The 24,458-nt window shown below is 51.7% G+C and overlaps 1 protein-coding gene and 2 non-coding genes across 4 annotated transcripts; 1 reads left to right on the top strand and 2 right to left on the bottom strand.

The window, feature by feature from the left end:
* Nucleotides 1-352: 352 nt before the first annotated feature.
* Nucleotides 353-12,795, bottom strand: CTC1 (CST telomere replication complex component 1). Of its 2 annotated transcripts, XM_069984747.1 has the most exons (24): nt 12,601-12,794; nt 12,408-12,529; nt 11,016-11,274; nt 9,403-9,602; nt 8,457-8,592; nt 6,187-6,474; nt 5,846-5,974; nt 5,544-5,770; nt 5,292-5,466; nt 5,061-5,213; nt 4,715-4,823; nt 4,285-4,366; nt 3,930-4,209; nt 3,766-3,855; nt 3,577-3,678; nt 3,437-3,498; nt 2,794-2,891; nt 2,567-2,729; nt 2,319-2,390; nt 1,668-1,812; nt 1,533-1,594; nt 1,294-1,456; nt 972-1,095; nt 353-557 (listed from the first exon to the last, which is right to left on the bottom strand). In XM_069984747.1, exons 1-24 carry the CDS (start codon nt 12,628-12,630, stop codon nt 403-405), a joined length of 3,426 nt encoding a protein of 1,141 aa, XP_069840848.1. In that variant the 5' UTR covers nt 12,631-12,794; the 3' UTR covers nt 353-402. The 2 variants fall into 2 exon arrangements, with proteins under 2 accessions (XP_069840848.1, XP_069840930.1); XM_069984829.1 differs by lacking the exon at nt 5,846-5,974 and having other exon boundaries at nt 12,601-12,795.
* A 165-nt stretch (nt 12,796-12,960) lies between these two features.
* TRNAL-AAG (transfer RNA leucine (anticodon AAG)) lies at nt 12,961-13,042 on the top strand. The gene has a single exon. It is a non-coding gene; the product is annotated as a tRNA-Leu (tRNA).
* A 189-nt stretch (nt 13,043-13,231) lies between these two features.
* TRNAP-UGG (transfer RNA proline (anticodon UGG)) lies at nt 13,232-13,303 on the bottom strand. Its single transcript has one exon. It is a non-coding gene; the product is annotated as a tRNA-Pro (tRNA).
* Nucleotides 13,304-24,458: the final 11,155 nt, after the last annotated feature.

Here is a 24,458-nt window from a genome sequence, read left to right on the forward strand (position 1 = left end):
GAGACTGTGATGAACAGCTGAGGGAAAGCAATGCATTCTGGAACCGGTACTGCATTCTGGGAACTGCTCAACCAGGAAGTACAGAAACACGATACAGAACAAAACCCCCCAAAACAAATGGATTTTTTGTAGTTTCAAAGCTGGGATAGATAGGTAAGTAATGCTTTATGCTTCTGTAGAAGTTTCATTTTTTTTACCCTCTACCTGGAGTTCCCCTTTAACATAACGGCACCAGACTTGGCAGCTTATATGAACCATAGAATAGAACATAACTGACTGGGGGGCCGAAACACTTCCATGGAGAGAACCTACTTCTTGCTGGAGTTTCCCTTTTAATAGCAACATAAGAATGTTATATATAAAATTATTTATTTCCAGTTTATCGACCATATATTATTGCCATTAACCGCTTCCTGACTGGCTGCGGTCCCTAATCATGTGACACAAGGTCCGGGGCTCCACTTCCTGTAGCTGCAGGCAGGTGACCACAGGGGCTGCAGGAACGCGGGTGACGTACTCTCTCTCCCCCCGTCTGAAACGCGTCAGCTGTGATGAGGCTGAGGAGCAGGAGTAACAATGTGAATACATTCTAGTGTGGGTCCTTTTACACAGACCGATTATTGAAGCCAAAGCCAGGAAGTAGACTATAAACAGAACAGGTCATAAAGACTGAGATTTCTCCTCTTTTTCTGCGTAATAGGACCCCTAAAGTACAGGTTCATAGAGGTTATCCAGGAAAAACAAAGCTACTTTCTTGCAAAATCAGCGCCACCCCTCTTCTCAGGTTGTGTGTGGTATTACAATTTACTCTCTATTTATTTCAATGGAACTGAGCTGCAATACTGCACCCAAACTGAGGCCAAGGGGGGTGCTGTTCCTGTTTTTTTTAAAGCCTGGATAACCCTTTAAAATAAAGCTCCAAGCTAGTTACAGTAAGGCCTATGGGGCACAGAGTATTAGAGGATACTTACCTGGAGTTTCGGCTCCCGTCGGCACACGTTGTCTGAACGTGAGCAATAAGGGGCGGGAGATGGCTGGACGGGACTTCAGGAAGGTTAGGTGGTCTAGCAGCGGGTCTCTGCTGTGCTCATCACTCTGCAGAAGAAGAGATGTAAACTTTCTAAGCAACATCTACAGGAGGGATGGGAGCCCTCCAGCTGTTGCAGAACTACAATTCCCATCATGCCTGGACAGCCAAAGCTTTAGCTTTGGCTGTCCAGGCATGATGGGAATTGTAGTTTTGCAGCAGCTGGAGAGCTGAAGGCTCCCCATCCATCCCTGATCTACACGTACCGGCATCTCGCTCCTCCCCCGACTCTTCACCACCACCTTCCCCTGGGACAGGACCCGGCCCTGCAGCGCCTCCCAGAGGCTGCGGGAGACTCCCAGCATCAGTGAGACCGCCTCATCCTGCAGGTAGAGCCGCACCTCTCCGGATCCATCCTCTGCCTTCACCCTGACATGGACAACAACAGGTTAACCCTTTCTGATCTCCGGAGTTCCTCCATGTAAGCGCTAGCGGTCTTGCTCACCAGGCTTTAGCTCTGAAGATGCCGGAGCGGGAGGTGCAGGAGGGCGAGCGGTCACAGACTCCCTGCAGGGTAAGAGGACTATAAGCCAAGTCATGTTATGGGAATGGTTGAGTGTGAGTTGCAGTGCACACTCACCTGCGTGAACTCACTGCCACACGCGGTGCAGTCCCAGTATAGCGTCATGCTGAGGACACAGGTCACCAAGCACAGGGCGCGCTGAGGAGCCGGGGTCCCTGGCAGCTGCCTGAACAGCACAAGAGGGGGCGCTGCAACATCCTCACTGAAGGCACAAAGGATTACAAGTGGCGTCAAGGAAAGTTTTGCCGCTTTCTAATATATTTTTATATCTTTGTACTTATCAGCTGCTGTATGTTCTGCAGGAAGTGGTGTATTCTCTCCAGTGTGACACAGTGCTCTCTGCTGCCACCGCTGTCCATGTCAGGTACTGTCTAGAGCAGCAGAGGTCTTCTATGGGGATTTGCTGCTGCTCTGGATAGTCCCTGACACGGACAGAGGTGGCAGCAGAGAGCACTGTGTCAGACTGGAGAGAATACACCACTTCCTGCAGGACATACAGCAGTTGATAAGTATGGGAAGACTTGAGATTTTTAAATAGAAGTAAATTACAAATATAGATATAACTTTCTGAAATCAATTGAAAAAAAAAAATTCACTGGAGTTCCCCTTTAAAACACTAAACGCATTAAAAAGTTGCGGAAAGTTTAACTTACAGAGAACTTTATCAACTACTGTGACACAGTTCTAACAACAGTTCGAAAAGCTCACCAATTGTCTGCTGGTGGGCTCAAGATGCTCACGTGGGTGGTGGGAACACTGCGGAGGTAGACTCTGCCAGACCTTACAGAAAGAACAGAAACATTAGCAGAATGGCGATTACAGCTCTGGAGTATAATGAAGGACAAGTAATGTAATGTATGTACACAGTGACCCCACCCGCAGAATAGTGAGTGCAGCTCTGGAGTATAATACTGTAGCAGTACAATATCATTGTATCTTAGTTATGCACTGGGTACCTGGACACTTTCCTCTCTAAGCCTTGCAGCATTACTGTGGCCCCTGGGAGAAGCCCTAGAGGATAGGGGCCCCCTGAGACATCCAGATACACAGAAGCAGATGAATAGCACTGGGGCTGCGTTATGGTCACTTTGATGGAAACTCCGGGTGGCAGGAACCAATCTGTGGAGGAGGAAAGGGGATGAGCATGATACATGACCAGCAGCAGTAAGACCGCCATGCTTACCCCTGTGCGTGTAGGATGGCGCTGTCCTCATACTCTGTGTGTCACACAAGGAGCGGCTGGATACCATGGCAGTCACAGTCAGCAGGGAGGAGCTGGAGCTGAAAGAGACACCGGGGGAGGTTTATCAAACATGGTGTAAAAAGTGAAACTAGCTCAGTTGCCCCTAGCAACCAATCAGATTCCACCTTTCATTCCTCACAGACTCTTTGGAAAATGAAAGGTGGAATCTGATTGGTTGCTAGGGGCAACTGAGCCAGTTTCACTTTACACCATGTTTGATAAATCTTCCCCGCCACGTCCATGGCTGAGGATCAGGCGCCACGTCCATGGCTGAGGATCAGGCGCCACGTCCATGGCTGAGGATCAGGCGCCACGTCCATGGCTGAGGATCAGGCGCCACGTCCATGGCTGAGGATCAGGCGCCACGTCCATGGCTGAGGATCAGGCGCCACGTCCATGGCTGAGGATCAGGCGCCACGTCCATGGCTGAGGATCAGGCGCCACGTCCATGGCTGAGGATCAGGCGCCACGTCCATGGCTGAGGATCAGGCGCCACCTCCAGGACTGAGGATCAGGCGCCACCTCCAGGACTGAGGATCAGACACCACCTCAACCACAAGGCTCGGCCTGAGGAGGCACCCACCTCTCCTTCAGTGCTTCTTCTATAGACAGAACGTCAGGCGGGGCCGATGAGATTACAGGCGTCTAAGTACATAGAACAGATCATGGGGTCACACAGGACACAGCACAGAGAGGGGGAAACCAACAGCGGGAATAGGTCACCTCCACATCTTCTAGTGTCCAGTCAGCCGGGACCTGGAGACATCGAGGAGCACCGACAGTGTCCCGGGGGGGAGCAGATAACCGGTAAAATATCCCAGAGTCCTAGAAGATTAATAAATGTGACCATAGGGAAGAAGCCAAGAGTCTGCCCCCCTCCTGCCAGGTGACACACAGTACTGCCGCTCTTACCGTCTCTCCCGTTGCCGTCACACGATACATTCTGTTGGGTTGAAGAAAATGAAACCACCGGACTGAAGATGAGGAGAACAATAGTAAAACCTGCACAGAGAGAACAGAGATTACTCAGGGTCACGGGCAGGCAGAAGAGGACAATGGTTTCCTGAGCCTCAAACCTTGGTAACATGTCCATCTGGTCTCCGGGAGGCTTTGTCTACTCCTGTGATGTCCACCCATGAGGCTGTAGCCCGAAACTGAAGCTCCTTGTCATGGCCAGGCTTCATACACCTCCCCTCCATATTCTTTACCACTAGGTGGCGCTGTGCCCAGGAAGCCTCCAGCCGCGGGATTTTATCTGGTGGTTCAACATCAGATGGTGAAACTGGACAGGAAGATGATGAGGAATGGGAGGAATGGAGGATTCTCACGTCCTGAACGAAGAACATAGCGTACGTCCTAAGACAGGAGGAGACGGGAGCTCAGAATGGTGATAAGTCCTGCACCCAGAGGTCACGTATAAACGAGACTTACCTGCTGCGGCCATCCTCACCGTTATCTTTAACCTGGATGTTTTCTGTCACCAAGTGATATTGCCGAACCTCGAGGACGCTGCCTATAAAACACAAGGCCGGAGGCTCGATGAATACTGAGTCCGGGGCTCGGAGAGAACTAACTGTAGAGATGAGCAGATCCGTCAAACTGTTCAGGGTCGGCAACAACCCGAACGCTCAGCGATTGATTCCCGCAGCTGCAGACGTTGGATGGCGCCCTAGGGAGTCCTAAAGTACGTGAATACAGCCATAGGCTCAACACTAGTTACCACCTATGAGATGTATGGTTGGTTGGAGGCCAGCCCTACGAAACATGAGAACGGGGGTCCCTTGTCTCCACAAGAATACAGCGTCAGTGCTTGTCCAATTCAGCCTTTATGCAAATAACACTATGGAAAATGGACACAAACCTATCCAGGCGATTGGAGGAGCCGGTAAAATCAGACAGGTGAGAGAAGACGACTGATCCTTTAGGAGCAAAGATCCTGAGGAGGAAGCGTGAAGAACACCGAGCAGGACCTGAGGAGGGATAAGACACATGTGAGCCCCATCTCTAGGCAATCTACCTGCAGGCTCTCATACCCGGCAGATGACATACACTACATTAAACCTAGCGAAGGACCTGAAGGGGCGGAGCATGACAAGATTTGTGCCGCCCCTTTTATAAGACTTCTGTAATTTCACCATTTCTATGGAATCACACCCCAAGAATGAAGCCGATCCTGTACTTTGCAATGTGTGGCCTCTCATACTCACGTGAGGAGTGGACAGGTCTCCAGACCGCAGGGAGTTATAGGACCAATGAAGACGACGACTTGACTCCTCTCCCCGGAGGTTCTGCGAGGAGGCGACCAGCGAGGGAAACAGAGAGAGAGGAGGGAGGCACCAAGGAGGAGGCAGTGGAGAGTACTGAGGGGGACAATGAGAAGACCATTAGATCATGGCCGCCGACCTCCACCAACTCGTACTCTTCTCCATCGCTCTTACCTCCTGCAGAGGACACTCATGGGGATCGGCCATCATCTCCTGCTGTAAATCCCTCTCACTCCTCCCGCTGGGCCAAGACGACAATGTGGAGGACAACAATCTTTCTGCAGGACCTTGGGCTCCATTACTGAGGGGTCGGGTGATGCAGGACTGTCTGACCAGACGGGGGCACAACCTGGAAACCCGAAACATGACATGAGTGGTGTTAACCCCCCTGGCTCCTCCTGATGAGAGGGTCTCCACCTCACTTACTTCTCCTGTAGCTTGTCCATGACGTGACAAACCCACAAGTACTCGGGCAGCCGAAGACGGTAGGAGAACAGGAGGTGAAGATACAGGTTACCGGAGGAAGAGAGCAGGGAACATGGCGTGTCAAGGCGAGAGAAGTCACATATTGTGAGGCGGCTTCTGAGACAGCACGAAAGGACGAGAGTGGGGAAGAGAGGGCTGGGAGACTGCTGCAGGTGGGCGTCAAAGACCTGGAAAACCAGACATCAGCTATGAATGGGCGCTGCCAGACATCAACCAACACCTCACTGGTTATGTCTCCTTACATCCACCCTGGCGCCAACTCTCAGTCCTCTCCCTATGTTCCGCAGCTGTGTGTACGCGGTGCAGAGAAGAAGCGCCCCATCCAGCTCATACAGGCCCGCCTGGGCATTCAGCACCCGCGTGACAGCGCCCTGGGGGAGAAGACCTCATGTAACATAGCAGCTGCCAGACACCCCCATCAGTTCCCACTGACATCACGCAAGACTCTAGCACCCACTAGTGGCAGAGTACAGGTACTACATGGTAACAACACTGCCACAGACTGCTAGAATGGGACAACAATACCCAGCAAGCTGTAATCACATGTCCATAGTGTCCTCCATCAGATGTCCTGACTCCTCACCTTGTAGGTTAAAGTCTTGGATTCTTTACACCGTTTTCCGGGCAGTCGCTCCTGAAGACGATCATGTGATGCTTTAGGTTCACTTGGTTCTGTTAATCCTTCTGAATTCTCCATAATGGGAGTAAAGGGGCAAGATGGGGAGAGCTGAGGGCGTGTGAAGAGAAGAGAAGATGAGGTGACAGCAAACACCTGCTGACGTGACCCACGAAGACACGACAGCGCAAGCGAGGTCACTTCATAGGTGTCACCGACGTGTATCACCTGATACCAGGAGAGCTTGGATGGAACCTGCAATAGAGAAGGATACAGATATAACAAAGCCAGAGCTATGAGTATCCTCCTCCTCCTCCTGCAGGGTGATACAGATAGAAGGAGCTATGAGTCTCCTCCTCCTCCTGCAGGGTGATACAGATAGATGGAGCTATGAGTCTCCTCCTCCTCCTCCTGCAGGGTGATACAGATAGAAGGAGCTATGAGTCTCCTCCTCCTCCTCCTGCAGGGTGATACAGATAAAAGGAGCTATGGGTCTCCTCCTCCTCCTGCAGGGTGATACAGATAGAAGGAGTTATGAGTCTCCTCCTCCTGCAGGGTGATACAGATAGAAGGAGCTATGGGTCTCCTCCTCCTCCTGCAGGGTGATACAGATAGAAGGAGCTATGAGTCTCCTCCTCCTGCAGGGTGATACAGATAGAAGGAGCTATGCGTCTCCTCCTCCTCCTGCAGGGTGATACATATAGAAGGAGCTATGAGTCTCCTCCTCCTCCTCCTGCAGGGTGATACAGATAGAAGGAGCTATGCGTCTCCTCCTCCTCCTGCAGGGTGATTCATCTAGTAGCAGCTATGAGTCTCCTCCTCCTCCTGCAGGGTGATACAGATAGAAGGAGCTATGAGTCTCCTCCTCCTCCTCCTGCAGGGTGATACAGATAGAAGGAGCTATGAGTCTCCTCCTCCTCCTGCAGGGTGATACAGATAGAAGGAGCTATGCGTCTCCTCCTCCTCCTGCAGGGTGATACAGATAGAAGAAGCTATGAGTCTCCTCCTCCTCCTGCAGGGTGATACAGATAGAAGGAGCTATGGGTCTCCTCCTCCTCCTGCAGGGTGATACAGATAGAAGGAGCTATGAGTCTCCTCCTCCTGCAGGGTGATACAGATAGAAGGAGCTATGCGTCTCCTCCTCCTCCTGCAGGGTGATACAGATAGAAGGAGCTATGAGTCTCCTCCTCCTCCTCCTGCAGGGTGATACAGATAGAAGGAGCTATGCGTCTCCTCCTCCTCCTGCAGGGTGATACATATAGAAGGAGCTATGAGTCTCCTCCTCCTCCTGCAGGGTGATACAGATAGAAGGAGCTATGAGTCTCCTCCTCCTCCTCCTGCAGGGTGATACAGATAGAAGGAGCTATGAGTCTCCTCCTCCTCCTGCAGGGTGATACAGATAGAAGGAGCTATGGGTCTCCTCCTCCTCCTGCAGGGTGATACAGATAGAAGGAGCTATGAGTCTCCTCCTCCTGCAGGGTGATACAGATAGAAGGAGCTATGAGTCTCCTCCTCCTCCTGCAGGGTGATACAGATAGAAGGAGCTATGAGTCTCCTCCTCCTCCTCCTGCAGGGTGATACAGATAGAAGGAGCTATGCGTCTCCTCCTCCTCCTGCAGGGTGATACATATAGAAGGAGCTATGAGTCTCCTCCTCCTCCTGCAGGGTGATACAGATAGAAGGAGCTATGAGTCTCCTCCTCCTCCTCCTGCAGGGTGATACAGATAGAAGGAGCTATGAGTCTCCTCCTCCTCCTGCAGGGTGATACAGATAGAAGGAGCTATGCGTCTCCTCCTCCTCCTGCAGGGTGATACAGATAGAAGAAGCTATGAGTCTCCTCCTCCTCCTGCAGGGTGATACAGATAGAAGGAGCTATGAGTCTCCTCCTCCTCCTCCTGCAGGGTGATACAGATAGAAGGAGCTATGCGTCTCCTCCTCCTCCTGCAGGGTGATACATATAGAAGGAGCTATGAGTCTCCTCCTCCTCCTGCAGGGTGATACAGATAGAAGGAGCTATGAGTCTCCTCCTCCTCCTCCTGCAGGGTGATACAGATAGAAGGAGCTATGAGTCTCCTCCTCCTCCTGCAGGGTGATACAGATAGAAGGAGCTATGCGTCTCCTCCTCCTCCTGCAGGGTGATACAGATAGAAGAAGCTATGAGTCTCCTCCTCCTCCTGCAGGGTGATACAGATAGAAGGAGCTATGAGTCTCCTCCTCCTGCAGGGCGGCGCACTCACCTGTACAATCACAGGCACAGACTGTCTTGCATCTTGCAGGAAAAAGAAGAAGAAGGTCCTGCTGCGGATGGTGACGAGTGAGGTGACAGATGACAGGTTACCAGTTATTGTCACTCGGGATCCATGGGGGTGACTGCTGCAGAAGGGGAGAAAGACAAAAAGACAGAGATGTCAGTAAAGATGTCCATACACCTCATAGTAAAACCAGCAAGGAATGGCAGGAATAGAAGGGGGAGAGAGAGGCTGCAGGAATGACAGGAGGAGAGGAAGGGAGAGAGAGGCTGCAGGAATGACAGGAGGAGAGGAAGGGAGAGAGAGGCTGCAGGAATGACAGGAAGAGAGGAAGGGAGAGAGAGGCTGCAGGAATGACAGGAGGAGAGGAAGGGAGAGAGAGGCTGCAGGAATGACAGGAAGAGAGGAAGGGAGAGAGAGGCTGCAGGAATGACAGGAAGAGAGGAAGGGAGAGAGAGGCTGCAGGAATGACAGGAAGAGAGCGGGAAGAGAGAGGCTGCAGGAATGACAGGAGGAGAGGGGGGAGAGAGGCTGCAGGAATGATAGGAGGAGAGGGGGGAGAGAGGCTGCAAGAATGACAGTAAGAGAGGAGGAGAGAGAGGCTGCAGGAATGATAGGAGGAGAGGAAGGGAGAGAGAGGCTGCAGGAATGACAGTAAGAGAGGGGGAGAGAGGCTGCAGGAATGATAGGAGGAGAGGAAGGGAGAGAGGGGGGAGAGAGAGGCTGCAGGAATGATAGGAGGAGAGGGGGGAGAGAGGCTGCAGGAATGACAGGAAGAGAGGGGGGAGAGAGAGGCTGCAGGAATGACAGGAGGAGAAAGAGGCTGCAGGAATGACAGGAGGAGAAAGAGGCTGCAGGAATGACAGTAAGAGAGGGGGGAGAGAGAGGCTGCAGGAATGATAGGAGGAGGGTAAGAGAGAGGTCTGTCTATTACCGGTCACACAGAAGCCTATGTGCAGACTCAGGGGTGATAGCTGAGGAATCTTCTGGGGGTTGTGGTGCGACATGAGGCCGGGGGATGGGGATCGGGGGTGACAGGACCTCTACGTAGCCTCCTCTTTTGTGAATGGGGATGTAAGTCCAGCAAGGGAAGAGGACCAGAGAGCCCAGACATGAGTAATCAAACTCAGACACCTGCACGAGACAAAGATTAGTATCATGTTCTGGAGCAGCACCATCTTGTGGCACCTATAGGTACTGCAGTGTTGCAGGAACTGATAGGTGGTTAGTGGCCCCTGTGGTTATATAGGAATGAGTGTCAGGGTGGCATCTCACCTTACAGGGCACACAGCCGCTGGCATCTCACCTCACAGGGCACACAGCCGCTGGCATCTCACCTCGAGGGGCACACAGTCGCTAGCATCTCACCCGAGGGGCACACAGTCGCTGGGATCTCACCCCACAGGGCACACAGTCGCTGGGATCTCACCCCACAGGGCACACAGCCGCTGGCATCTCACCCCACGGGGCACACAGCCGCTGGCATCTCACCTCACGGGGCACACAGCCGCTGGCATCTCACCTCACGGGGCACACAGCCGCTGGCATCTCACCTCACGGGGCACACAGCCGCTGGCATCTCACCTCACGGGGCGCACACAGCCGCTGGCATCTCACCTCACGGGGCACAGAGCCGCTGGCATCTCACCTCACGGGGCACACAGCCGCTGGCATCTCACCTCACGGGGCACACAGCCGCTGGCATCTCACCTCACGGGGCACACAGCCGCTGGCATCTCACCTCACGGGGCACACAGCCGCTGGCATCTCACCTCACGGGGCACACAGCCGCTGGCATCTCACCTCACGGGGCACACAGCCGCTGGCATCTCACCTCACAGGGCACACAGCCGCTGGCATCTCACCTCACAGGGCACACAGCCGCTGGCATCTCACCTCACAGGGCACACAGCCGCTGGCATCTCACCTCACAGGGCACACAGCCGCTGGCATCTCACCTCACAGGGCACACAGCCGCTGGCATCTCACCTCACAGGGCACACAGCCGCTGGCATCTCACCTCACAGGGCACACAGCCGCTGGCATCTCACCTCACAGGGCACACAGCCGCTGGCATCTCACCTCACAGGGCACACAGCCGCTGGCATCTCACCTCACAGGGCACACAGCCGCTGGCATCTCACCTCACAGGGCACACAGCCGCTGGCATCTCACCTCACAGGGCACACAGCCGCTGGCATCTCACCTCACAGGGCACACAGCCGCTGGCATCTCACCTCACAGGGCACACAGCCGCTGGCATCTCACCTCACAGGGCACACAGCCGCTGGCATCTCACCTCACAGGGCACACAGCCGCTGGCATCTCACCTCGCAGGGCACACAGCCGCTGGCATCTCACCTCACAGGGCACACAGCCGCTGGCATCTCACCTCACAGGGCACACAGCCGCTGGCATCTCACCTCACAGGGCACACAGCCGCTGGCATTTCACCTCACAGGGCACACAGCCGCTGGCATCTCACCTCACAGGGCACACAGCCGCTGGCATCTCACCTCACAGGGCACACAGCCGCTGGCATCTCACCTCACAGGGCACACAGCCACTGGCATCTCTAATATACAGGTTCCCATCCTGCTCCTTGTTCCCCTCTGTGCACTGGTCTGTGATGTACCCCACCAGAAGGAGCCGTGCCCGCGACAGGATGGCAGGGGGCACACTGCTGGATTCCAGTCTGGGCCCTAAACCCTCACGGCTCCACTGCTGGAACTGCTCAGTGTCCCAGCCCAGCAGGGAGATGCAGGGCGAGTGCTGGAAGGCGAGGAGCTGAGAAATCGGGGTGAAACTGGGAAGAGAGGAGAGAGAGATCAGGGCAACAACCAATACAATACCGCCCCCACAGGACAGACACAGTACTGCTATATACCGCCCCCACAGGACAGACACAGTACTGCTATATACCGCCCCCACAGGACAGACACAGTACTGCTATATACCGCTCCCACAGGACAGACACAGTAGGACAGGGACCAGGGGCGCCGCACCTCTAGGACAGTCATTGGGCGTGCTGCACCTCTAGGACAGTCACTGGGGGCGCCGCACCTCTAGGACAGTCACTGGGGGCGCCGCACCTCTAGGACAGGGATTGGGGGCGCCGCACCTCTAGGACAGGGACCGGGGGCGCCGCACCTCTAGGACAGGGATTGGGGACGCCGCACCTCTAGGACAGGGACCGGGGGCGCCGCACCTCTAGGACAGTCACTGGGGGCGCCGCACCTCTAGGACAGTCACTGGGGGCACCGCACCTCTAGGACAGTCACTGGGGGCGCCGCACCTCTAGGACAGGGATTGGGGGCGCCGCACCTCTAGGACAGGGACCGGGGGCGCCGCACCTCTAGGACAGTCACTGGGGGCGCCGCACCTCTAGGACAGTCACTGGGGGCACCGCACCTCTAGGACAGGGACCGGGGGCGCCGCACCTCTAGGACAGTCACTGGGGGCGCCGCACCTCTAGGACAGTCACTGGGGGCACCGCACCTCTAGGACAGTCACTGGGGGCGCCGCACCTCTAGGACAGTCACCGGGGGCGCCGCACCTCTAGGACAGTCACCGGGGGCGCCGCACCTCTAGGACAGTCATCGGGGGCGCCGCACCTCTAGGACAGGGATTGGGGACGCCGCACCTCTAGGACAGTCACTGGGGGCACCGCACCTCTAGGACAGGGACCGGGGGCACCGCACCTCTAGGACAGTCACTGGGGGCGCCGCACCTCTAGGACAGTCACTGGGGGCACCGCACCTCTAGGACAGTCACTGGGGGCGCCGCACCTCTAGGACAGTCACCGGGGGCGCCGCACCTCTAGGACAGTCACCGGGGGCGCCGCACCTCTAGGACAGTCACCGGGGGCGCCGCACCTCTAGGACAGGGATTGGGGACGCCGCACCTCTAGGACAGGGGGTCACAGGGGGCTCAGGGTACCTGTAGCTGATAGGCAGCTGGGGGCTCAGGCTCCTCAGGCTCGGGATCAGCTCTCTCCCCGCCGGCCCCTCTTTCAGCTGCTCCAGGACGTGCGCCTCTGCCGCCTGCAGCCAGGAGGTGACCTGCAACGAAACACAGGCTCAGGACATGGAGACCCCGAGCCCACCTCCCCCATCACACGCACGACACCCACCTGCACCCCCTCAGGAGCCCCCGTCTCCATAGACACCAGACACGCACTCTGGCACAACTTCACTCCATTCTATACAAACTCCTGGAAGTACTGGCGGAAGCAGGAAGTGATGTCATCGCCCTGGCCTCATGGACTGGCGGAAGCTTCCGGTATCTCCTCTACAGCAACCACCGCAGGCTTAGTGAAAACCTGGAAATGCACGCCATCTGCTGTTGAAAGGTAGAATTGCACCAAACATTGTAGGAGGCGGAACATCACTCAGAGACACCAATCCTTCTCCTGTTTATAAAAGAACTAAAACCCCTCAGTGCTCCGTGTACATTATAAGCCTCAGCCCGCAGTATAATGCTCTCACAGGCAGGTAGCGTGGCCGAGCGGTCTAAGGCGCTGGATTAAGGCTCCAGTCTCTTCGGGGGCGTGGGTTCGAATCCCACCGCTGCCAGAAGCTTTTGTCCCCGTGTTATTTCTCTATCTGCATTATACAGAATACCTGCAGAACAAGCAGGGATCTCTAACAACACAAAGCAAAAAAATATCAATATAAACCGTGATCATTACTAAAGGTAAAGTGATGTATCTGCTAAATGATGACATTTATGATAATATTGTTAAGATATAATACATAAAAAAAGGGCTCGTCCGGGATTTGAACCCGGGACCTCTCGCACCCAAAGCGAGAATCATACCCCTAGACCAACGAGCCAGCTGTCTGAGTTCTATGTGCTGTGTGATATAGGAGCTGTGCTGTGTGATATAGGAGCTGTGCTGTGTGATATAGGAGCTGTGCTGTATGATATAGGAGCTGTGCTGTGTGATGTAGGAGTTGTGCTGTGTGATGTAGGAGCTGTGCTGTGTGATATAGGAGCTGTGCTGTGTGATATAGGAGCTGTGCTGTGTGATATAGGAGCTGTGCTGTGCGCTGTAGGAACTGTGCTGTGTGATATAGGAGCTGTGCTGTGTGATATAGGAGCTGTGCGGGGTGCTGTAGGAACTGTGCTGTGTGATATAGGAGCTGTGCTGTATGATATAGAAGCTGTGCTGTGTGATATAGGAGCTGTGCTGCGAGATATAGGAGATGTGCTGTGTGATATAAGAGCTGTGCTGGGAGCTGTGTGCTGTGCTGTGGGATATAGAAGCTGTGCTGTGCGCTGTAGGAGCTGTGCTGTGTGATTTAGAAGCTGTGCTGTGTGATATAAGAGCTGTGCGATGCGCTGTAGGAGCTGTGCTGTGTAATATAGAAGCTGTGCTGTGTGATATAAGAGCTGTGCGGTGCGCTGTAGGAGCTGTGCTGTGTGATGTAGGAGCTGTGCTGTGCGCTGTAGGAGCTGTGCTGTGTGATATAGAAGCTGTGCTATGTGATATAGAAGCTGTGCTGTGTGATATAGGAGCTGTGCTGTGTGATATAGGAGCTGTGCTGTGTCATATAGGAGCTGTGCTGTATGCTGTAGGAGCTGTGCTGTGTGATATAGGAGCTGTGCTGTGTGATATAGGAGCTGTGCTGTGTCATATAGGAGCTGTGCTGTATGCTGTAGGAGCTGTGCTGTGTGATATAGGAGCTGTGCTGTGTGATATAGGACCTGTGCAGGGTGCTGGAGGAGCTGTGCTATGTGATATAGGAGCTGTGCTATGTAAAATAGGAGCTGTGCAAGGTGCTGTATGAGCTAAGCTGTGTGATATAGGAGCTGTGTAGGGTGCTGTAGGAACTGTGCTGTGTGATATAGGAGCTGTGCTGTATGATGTAGGAGCTGTGCTGTGTGATATAGGAGCTGTGCTGTGTGATATAGGAGCTGTGCTGTGTGATGTAGGAGCTGTGCTGTGTGATATAGGAGCTGTGCTGTATGATGTAGGAGCTGTGCTGTGTGATATAGGAGCTGTGCTGTGTGATATAGGAGCTGTGCTGTGTGATATAGGAGCTGTGCTGGGTGATATAGGAGCTTTGCTGGGTGATATAGAAGTTGTGTAGGGTGCTGTAGGATGTGTGCTGTTTGATAAAGGAGCTGTGCTGTGTGATATAGGAGCTGTGTAGGGTGCTGTAGGATGTGTGCTGTGTGATATAGGAGCTGTGCAGGGTGCTGTAGGATGTGTGCTGTGTGATATAGGAGCTGTGCTGTGTGATATAGGAGCTTTGCTGTGTGATATAGGAGTTGTGCTGTGCGCTGTAGGAGCTGTGCAGGGTGCTGTAGGTGCTGTGCTGTGTGATATAGGAGCTGTGCTGTGTGATATAGGAGCTGTGCTGTGTGCTGTAGGAGCTGTGCTGTGTGATATAGGAGTTGTGCTGTGCGCTGAAGGAGCTGTGCTGTGTGCTGCAGGAGCTGTGCTGTGTGATGTAGGAGCTGTGCTGTAGGAGCTGTACTGTGTGATATAGGAGCTGTGCTATGTGATGTAGGAGCTGTGCTGTGTGATGTAGGAGCAGTGCTGTGTGATATAGGAGCTGTGCTGTGTGATATAGGAGCTGTGCTGTGTGCTGTAGGAGCTGTGCCGTGTGATATAGGAGCTGTGCTGTGTGCTGTAGGATGTGTGCTGTGTGATATAGGAGCTGTGCTGTGTGATATAGGAGCTGTGTAGGGTTCTGTAGGAGCTGTGCTGTATGATATAGGAGCTGTGCTGTGTGATATAGGAGCTGTGCTGTGTGATATAGGAGCTGTGTAGGGTTCTGTAGGAGCTGTGCTGTGTGATATAGGAGCTGTGCTGTGTGATATAGGAGCTGTGCTGTATGATGTAGGAGCTGTGCTGTATGATATAGGAGCTGTGCTGTATGATGTAGGAGCTTGCTGTGTGCTGTAGGATGTGTGCTGTATGATGTAGGAGCTGTGCTGTGTGATATAGGAGCTGTGCTGTGTGCTGTAGGAGCTGTGCTGTGTGATATAGGAGCTGTGCTGTATGATATAGGAGCTGTGCTGTGTGATATAGGAGCTGTGCTGTGTGATATAGGAGCTGTGCTGTATGATATAGGAGCTGTGCTGTGTGAAATAGGAGCTGTGCTGTGTGATATAGGAGCTGTGCTGTATGATGTAGGAGCTGTGTTGTGTGATATAGGAGCTGTGCTGTGTGATATAGGAGCTGTGCTGTATGATGTAGGAGCTGTGCTGTGTGGTATAGGAGCTGTGCTGTATGATGTAGGAGCTGCGCTGTATGATGTAGGAGCTGTGCTGTATGATGTAGGAGCTGTGCTGTATGATGTAGGAGCTGTGCTGTATGATGTAGGAGCTGTGCTGTGTGCTGTAGGATGTGTGCAGTATGATGTAGGAGCTGTGCTGTGTGATATAGGAGCTGTGCTGTATGATATAGGAGCTGTGCTGTGTGATATAGGAGCTGTGCTGTGTGATATAGAAGCTGTGCTGTATGATGTAGGAGCTGTGCTGTGTGATATAGGAGCTGTGCTGTGTGATATAGGAGCTGTGCTGTATGATGTAGGAGCTGTGCTGTGTGGTATAGGAGCTGTGCTGTATGATGTAGGAGCTGTGCTGAGTGATATAGGAGCTGTGCTGTATGATATAGGAGCTGTGCTGTGTGATATAGGAGCTGTGCTGTGTGATATAGGAGCTGTGCTGTATGATATAGGAGCTGTGCTGTGTGATATAGGAGCTATGATGTAGGAGCTGTGCTGTATGATATAGGAGCTGTGCTGTATGATGTAGGAGTTGTGCTGTATGATATAGGAGCTGTGCTGTATGATGTAGGAGTTGTGCTGTATGATATAGGAGCTGTGCTGTGTGATATAGGAGCTGTGTTGTGTGCTGTAGGAGCTGTGCTGTATGATAAAGGAGCTGTGCTGTGTGATATAGGAGCTGTGCTGTGTGATATAGGAGCTGTGCTGTGTGATGTAGGAGCTGTGCTGTGTGATATAGGAGCTGTGCTGTGTGATGTAGGAGCTGTGCTGTGTGATATAGGAGCTGTGCTGTGTGATGTAGGAGCTGTGCTGTGTGATATAGGAGCTGTGCTGTGTGATGTAGGAGCTGTGCTGTGTGATATAGGAGCTGTGCTGTATGATATAGAAGCTGTGCTGTGTGATATAGGAGCTGTGCTGTGTGATGTAGGAGCTGTGCTGTGTAATGTAGGAGCTGTGCTGTGTGATATAGGAGCTGTGCTGTGTGATGTAGGAGCTGTGCTGTGTGATATAGGAGCTGTGCTGTGTGGTATAGGAGCTGTGCTGTGTGATGTAGGAGCTGTGCTGTATGATGTAGGAGCTGTGCTGTGTGATATAGGAGCTGTGCTGTGTGATGTAGGCATGGCCGGCGTTAGGGGGGGGCAAGCAGGGCAAATGCCCAGGGCCCCCATCCCCCAGGGGCCCCCTCCCGCAGTTCCAGTAGGAGAGGAGAGCACAGACAGCGTCCTCCAGCGTCTGGGAGTGATCCCTGGCTGCTGCCATCAGGGGTCACGCAGAGGCTGCAGGACGCTGGGCTGGTGTCTGCTCCGTCTGTGTAGCTCCCCCTCCCCCTCCCTCCAGCTCCTCTCTGCACGTGACTTCCTCCTCTGGTGTGGAGCTGTCGGGACGATGGAGGAGAGGGCTGCCGGGTGAGGATGACAGCCTGCTGCTGCTGCAAGGTACATGAGGGGGATTCACCACTACACCCAGCATGCTAGAGGGGGTAAGTATACTGTATATGTAGTGTGTAATGTGTATGAATGTAGGTGTATAATGCATGGATGTAGTGTGTGTTACATGTCCTGTGTATAGTGTGTGGACTGGATGGTTTGTATCTGTATAATGTGTTTTCATGGATGTGTGTGTGTATATATATATATATATATATATATATAATGGTGTGTGTGTGTGTATATATATATATATAGCTGTTTGTGATTGGGTGAATAAATCCTCACTATACACTACTGGAGTGCCGTCCTCGTGTTCAATTTTTTATATATATATATATATATATATATATATATATATATATATATATATATATAATGGTGTGTGTGTATATATATATATATATATATATATATTATATATATATATATATATAATGGTGTGTGTGTATATATATATATATATATATATTATATATATATATAAAATGGTGTGTGTGTGTGTGTGTGTATATATATATATATATATATATATATAATGGTGTGTATATATATATATATATATATATATATATATATATATATATATAATGGTGTGTGTATATATATATATATATATATATATAATGGTGTGTGTGTATTAGCACTGCTGACTCCAAGTGTTGAGGTGAATAGACTGTATATAGGAGCTGCAGCCATTCTCTGGCCTCATCAGTCCTATGTAATTGCTGCAGGTGACCACTGAGGCCGCTGATTGGCTGCAGCTCCTATGTATATAAGGCAATACGGTGAGAAAAAAAAATAAGGTGGTATTCAGTCCTTAGGTGGTGGTCACTGTATGGCGGTAATATTGGTCTGTATATAAAGTCATTATGTGGCGGTCACTCTTTGGCATTAATATTGCTCTGTATATAGTGTATATATAGTCATTACTGCCATAGATTGACTACCACATAATGACACTATATACAGACCAATATTACCGCCATACAGTGACCACCACATAATGACTATATACACTATATACAGACCAATAGTACAGCCATAGAGTGATCGCCACATAATATTGGTCTGGATACAGAGTCATTATGCAGTGGTCAATCTATGGCGGTAATATTGGTCTGCATATAGTGTGTATATAGAGTTATGTGGCGGTCAATCTATGGCGGTAATATTGGTCTGTATATAGTGTGTATATAGAGTTATGTGGCGGTCACTCTATGGCGGTAATATTGGTCTGTATATAGTGTGTATATAGAGTTATGTGGTGGTCACTGTATGGCAGTAATATTGGTCTGTATATAGAGTTATTATGTGGTGGTCAGTCTATGGCGGTAATATTGGTCTGTATATAGAGCCATTATGCGGTGGTCACTCTTTGGCAATAATATTGGTCTGTATAAAGTGTCATTATGCGGTGGTCACTCTTTGGCATTAATATTGGTCGGTATATAGTGTATATATAGTCATTACTGCCATAGATTGACCACCACATAATGATATTGCCAAATTGCCGCCATACAGTGACCACCACATAATGACTCTATATATAAACTATATACAGACCAAAAGTACAGCCATAGAGTTACAGACACATAATATTGGTCTGTATACAGTGTATATAGAGTCATTCATTATACAGTGGTCAGTCTATAGCGGTAATATTGGTCTGTATATAGTGTATATAAAGAGTCATGCGGTGGTCACTCTATGGCGGTAATATTGGTCTGTATATAGTGTATATAAAGTCATTATGGGGCGGTCACTTTATGGTGGTAATATTGGCCTATATATAGTGTGTTTTCTTCAATAACGGTATGGAGGTAATATTTGGTCCTGATTATAGTGATTTTTTTATTTTATTTTTTTAATGCAATTCATATAAATAGTTCTTGTGTTTACACCACTAGCGGCAGTCCTGGCATGTAGTGGCAGTCCCATAATGTAGCGGCAGTCCCAGAATGTAGCGGCAGTCCCAGAATGTAGCGGCAGTCCTGCCATGTAGGGGCAGTCCCATAATGTAGGGGCAGTCCCATAATGTAGCGGCAGTCCCGGCATGTAGGGGCAGTCCCGGCATGTAGCGGCAGTCCCGACATGTAGCGGCAGTCCTGACATGTAGCGGCAGTCCCGACATGTAGCGGCAGTCCCGACATGTAGCGGCAGACCCATAATGTAGCTGCAGTCCTGACATGTAGCGGCAGTCCTGGCATATAGCGGCAGTCCCGGCATGTAACCTTCTGAACTGAGTAAGGGCCCTAATACATGGAGCGAAAATTGTCCGAATCAGGACGCTATCGCTCTGAGAGGACACTGGGGAACATGATCAGGTAGTATATATCACAGACAAGGCCTGAGGACACCGGGGGACCTTAATCAGGTAGTATATATCACAGACAAGGCCTGAGGACACCGGGGGACCTTAATCAGGTAGTATATATCTTTATTGTTTACTATATACAGCAAGGATTGCACACACATCACTAATGATATACTGTATATATACACATAGGGGGGGAAATTTATCAAACATGGTGTAAAATGAAACTTGCTCAGTTGCCCCTAGCAACCAATCAGATTCCACCTTTCATTACTCACATTCTAAGTAGGTGGAATCTGATTGGTTGCTAGGGGCAACTGAGCCAATTCTTCTTTACACCAGTTTGATAAATCTCCTCCATAGCTTTTGCTGCATCATAAAAGAGCCATGTAGTAGGCTCTCTAAGCGAGCTCCATTCTACCAGATTGGCGCTCACTTCTGCGGAATATCAGGCCGTGTAATACGGCCTTAAAAGTGGCCGCACACTTCCAATAACTGCTGGCTGAACAATCCTTCAGCTGACAATTATCTGTCCCATCCGGTCCCGTCCTCCCCATACACAGAAATTTGGCACATCTGAGTGTTCCTGTGTTCTCTATGAGAGGGGAAAGCCATAGCCATACAGATCTGATGCCGGCTTATCTCTCTGAGAACAAAGAGGTTGGGCGTTGATTTTCCATCAAGCTCGACCCCCTATGTCCACTGATATCATCTGTCAGAGGACTGTCCAGAGAGCCCCATACACCTTACGCTGATGGCCGAACCCACCAGGAGCAACAGGTACCACCAACAAAAGAGTAACATGTATGGGGACCTTAAATTGTTGCTAAAATATTTCAGCATTTGGGGCCCCACCTTTAACTTCGCCCAGGGCCACATCTAGTCTAAAACCGGCCCTGGATGTAGGAGCTGTGCTGTATGATATCGGAGCTGTGCTGTGCGATATAGGAGCTGTGCTGTGTGATGTAGGAGCTGTGCTGTGTGATATAGGAGCTGTGCTGTGTGATGTAGGAGCTGTGCTGTATGATATCGGAGCTGTGCTGTGCGATATAGGAGCTGTGCTGTGTGATGTAGGAGCTGTGCTGTGTGATATAGGAGCTGTGCTGTGTTGATGTAGGAGCTGTGCTGTGTGATATAGGAGCTGTGCTGTGTGATGTAGGAGCTGTGCTGTGTGATATAGGAGCTGTGCTGTATGATATAGGAGCTGTGCTGTGTGATATAGGAGCTGTGCTGTGTTATGTAGGAGCTGTGCTGTGTAATGTAGGAGCTGTGCTGTGTGATATAGGAGCTGTGCTGTGTGATATAGGAGCTGTGCTGTGTGATGTAGGAGCTGTGCTGTATGATGTAGGAGCTGTGCTGTGTGATATAGGAGCTGTGCTGTGTGATGTAGGAGCTGTGCTGTATGATATCGGAGCTGTGCTGTGCGATATAGGAGCTGTGCTGTGTGATGTAGGAGCTGTGCTGTATGATATCGGAGCTGTGCTGTGTGATGTAGGAGCTGTGCTGTGTGATGTAGGAGCTGTGCTGTATGATATCGGAGCTGTGCTGTGTGATATAGGAGCTGTGCTGTGTGATATAGGAGCTGTGCTGTGTGATATAGGAGCTGTGCTGTGGACTGTAGAATAATACGAGGCAGACCATTAGGAGCCCTGGAGCTTCTCTCTGTGTAGTATCAGTGTGATGCGGGGTCCCCCCTCTCTGTGTATTATCAGTGTGATGCGGGGTCCCCCCTCTCTGTGTAGTATCAGTGTGATGCGGGGTCCCCCCTCTCTGTGTAGTATCAGTGTGATGCGGGGTCCCCCCTCTCTGCATATTATCAGTGTGATGCGGGGTCCCCCCTCTCTGTGTATTATCAGTGTGATGCGGGGTCCTCCCTCTCTGTGTAATATCAGTATGATGCGGGGTCCCCCCTCTCTGTGTAGTATCAGTATGATGCGGGGTCCTCCCTCTCTGTGTATTATCAGTGTGATGCGGGGTCCCCCCCTCTGTGTATTATCAGTATGATGCGGGGTCCTCCCTCTCTGTGTATTATCAGTGTGATGCGGGGTCCCCCCTCTCTGTGTATTATCAGTATGATGCGGGGTCCCCCCTCTCTGTGTATTATCAGTATGATGCGGGGTCCTCCCTCTCTGTGTATTATCAGTGTGATGCGGGGTCCCCCTCTCTGTGTATTATCAGTGTGATGCGGGGTCCCCCCTCTCTGTGTAATATCAGTATGATGCGGGGTCCCCCCTCTCTGTGTAGTATCAGTATGATGCGGGGTCCCCCCTCTCTGTGTAGTATCAGTATGATGTGGGGTCCCCCTCTCTGTGTATTATCAGTGTGATGCTGGGCGCCTCTCTGTGTAGTATCAGTGTGATGCGGGGTCCCCCCTCTCTGTATATTATCAGTGTGATGCGGGGTCCCCCCTCTCTGTGTAGTATCAGTGTGATGCGGGGTCCCCCCTCTCTGTGTAGTATCAGTATGATGTGGGGTCCCCCCTCTCTGTGTATTATCAGTGTGATGCAGGGTCCCTCTCTGTGTATTATCAGTGTGATGCGGGGTCCCTCTCTGTATATTATCAGTGTGATGCGGGGTCCCTCTCTGTATATTATCAGTGTGATGCGGGGTCCCTCTCTGTGTATTATCAGTATGATGCGGGGTCCCCCCTCTCTGTGTATTATCAGTGTAATGCGGTGTCCCTCTCTGTGTATTATCAGTGTGATGCGGGGTCCCTCTCTGTGTATTATCAGTATGATGCGGGGCCCCCCTCTCTGTATATTATCAGTGTGATGCGGGGTCCCCCCTCTCTGTATATTATCAGTGTGATGCGGGGTCCCTCTCTGTATATTATCAGTGTGATGCGGGGTCCCTCTCTGTGTAGTATCAGTGTGATGCGGGGTCCCCCCTCTCTGTGTATTATCAGTGTGATGCGGGGTCCCCCCTCTCTGTGTATTATCAGTGTGATGCGGGGTCCCCCCTCTCTGTATATTATCAGTGTGATGCGGGGTCCCTCTCTGTGTATTATCAGTATAATGCGGGGTCCCCCCTCTCTGTATATTATCAGTGTGATGCGGGGTCCTTCTCTGTATATTATCAGTGTGATGCGGGGTCCCCCCTCTCTGTGTATTATCAGTGTGATGCGGGGGATCCCTCTCTGTATATTATCAGTGTGATGCGGGGTCCCTCTCTGTGTAGTATCAGTGTGATGCGGGGTCCCTCTCTGTGTAGTATCAGTGTGATGCGGGGTCCCCCCTCTCTCTGTGTAGTATCAGTGTGATGCGGGGTCCCCCCTCTCTGTGTAGTATCAGTGTGATGCGGGGTCCCCCCTCTCTGTGTAGTATCAGCGTGATGCGGGGTCCCTCTCTGTGTAGTATCAGTGTGATGCGGGGTCCCCCCTCTCTGTGTAGTAGTGTGATGCTGGGTCCCCCTCTCTGTGTAGTATCAGTATGATGCGGGGTCCCTCTCTGTGTATTATCAGTGTGATGCGGGGTCCCTCTCTGTGTAGTATTAGTGTGATGCGGGGTCCCCCCTCTCTGTGTATTATCAGTGAGATGCGGGGTCCCCCCTCTCTGTGTATTATCAGTATGATGCGGGGTCTCTCTCTGTGTATTATCAGTGTGATGCGGGGTCCCCCCTCTCTGTGTAGTATCAGTGTGATGCGGGGTCCCCCCTCTCTGTATATTATCAGTGTGATGCGGGGTCCCCCCTCTCTGTATATTATCAGTGTGATGCGGGGTCCTCCCTCTCTGTATATTATCAGTGTGATGCGGGGTCCCCCCTCTCTGTGTATTATCAGTGTGATGCGGGGTCCCTCTCTGTATATTATCAGTGTGATGCGGGGTCCCTCTCTGTATATTATCAGTGTGATGCGGGGTCCCCCCTCTCTGTATATTATCAGTGTGATGCGGGGTCCCCCCTCTCTGTGTATTATCAGTATGATGCGGGGTCCCCCCTCTCTGTGTATTATCAGTGTGATGCGGGGTCCCTCTCTGTGTATTATCAGTGTGATGCGGGGTCCTCCCTCTCTGTATATTATCAGTGTGATGCGGGGTCCCTCTCTGTGTATTATCAGTGTGATGCGGGGTCCCCCCTCTCTGTGTAGTATCAGTGTGATGCGGGGTCCCTCTGTGTAGTATTAGTGTGATGCGGGGTCCTCCCTCTCTGTGTATTATCAGTGTGATGCGGGGTCCCTCTCTGTGTAGTATCAGTGTGATGCGGGGTCCCCTCTCTGTATATTATCAGTGTGATGCGGGGTCCCCCCTCTCTGTGTAGTATCAGTGTGATGCGGGGTCCCTCTCTGTGTAGTATCAGTGTGATGCGGGGTCCCTCTCTGTGTAGTATCAGTGTGATGCGGGGTCCCTCTCTGTGTATTATCAGTGTGATGCGGGGTCCCCCCTCTCTGTATATTATCAGTGTGATGCGGGGTCCCCCCTCTCTGTGTAGTATCAGTGTGATGCGGGGTCCCCCCTCTCTGTATATTATCAGTGTGATGCGGGGTCCTTCTCTGTATATTATCAGTGTGATGCGGGGTCCCCCCTCTCTGTGTAGTATCAGTGTGATGCGGGGTCCCCCCTCTCTGTGTAGTATCAGTGTGATGCGGGGTCCCCCCTCTCTGTGTATTATCAGTGTGATGCGGGGTCCCCCCTCTCTGTGTATTATCAGTATGATGCCGGGTCCCTCTCTGTGTAGTATCAGTGTGATGCGGGGTCCTCCCTCTCTGTGTATTATCAGTGTGATGCGGTGTCCCTCTCTGTATATTATCAGTGTGATGCGGGGTCCCTCTCTGTATATTATCAGTGTGATGCGGGGTCCCTCTCTGTGTAGTATCAGTGTGATGCGGGGTCCCTCCTCTCTGTATATTATCAGTGTGATGCGGGGTCCCTCTCTGTGTATTATCAGTGTGATGTGGGGCCCCCCTCTCTGTGTATTATCAGTGTGATGCGGGGTCCCCCCTCTCTGTGTATTATCAGTGTGATGCGGGGTCCCTCTCTGTGTATTATCAGTGTGATGCGGGGTCCCCCCT

Source organism: Dendropsophus ebraccatus, chromosome 1 (assembly GCF_027789765.1).
Source record: "Dendropsophus ebraccatus isolate aDenEbr1 chromosome 1, aDenEbr1.pat, whole genome shotgun sequence".
Classification (NCBI taxonomy): Eukaryota; Metazoa; Chordata; class Amphibia; order Anura; family Hylidae; genus Dendropsophus; species Dendropsophus ebraccatus.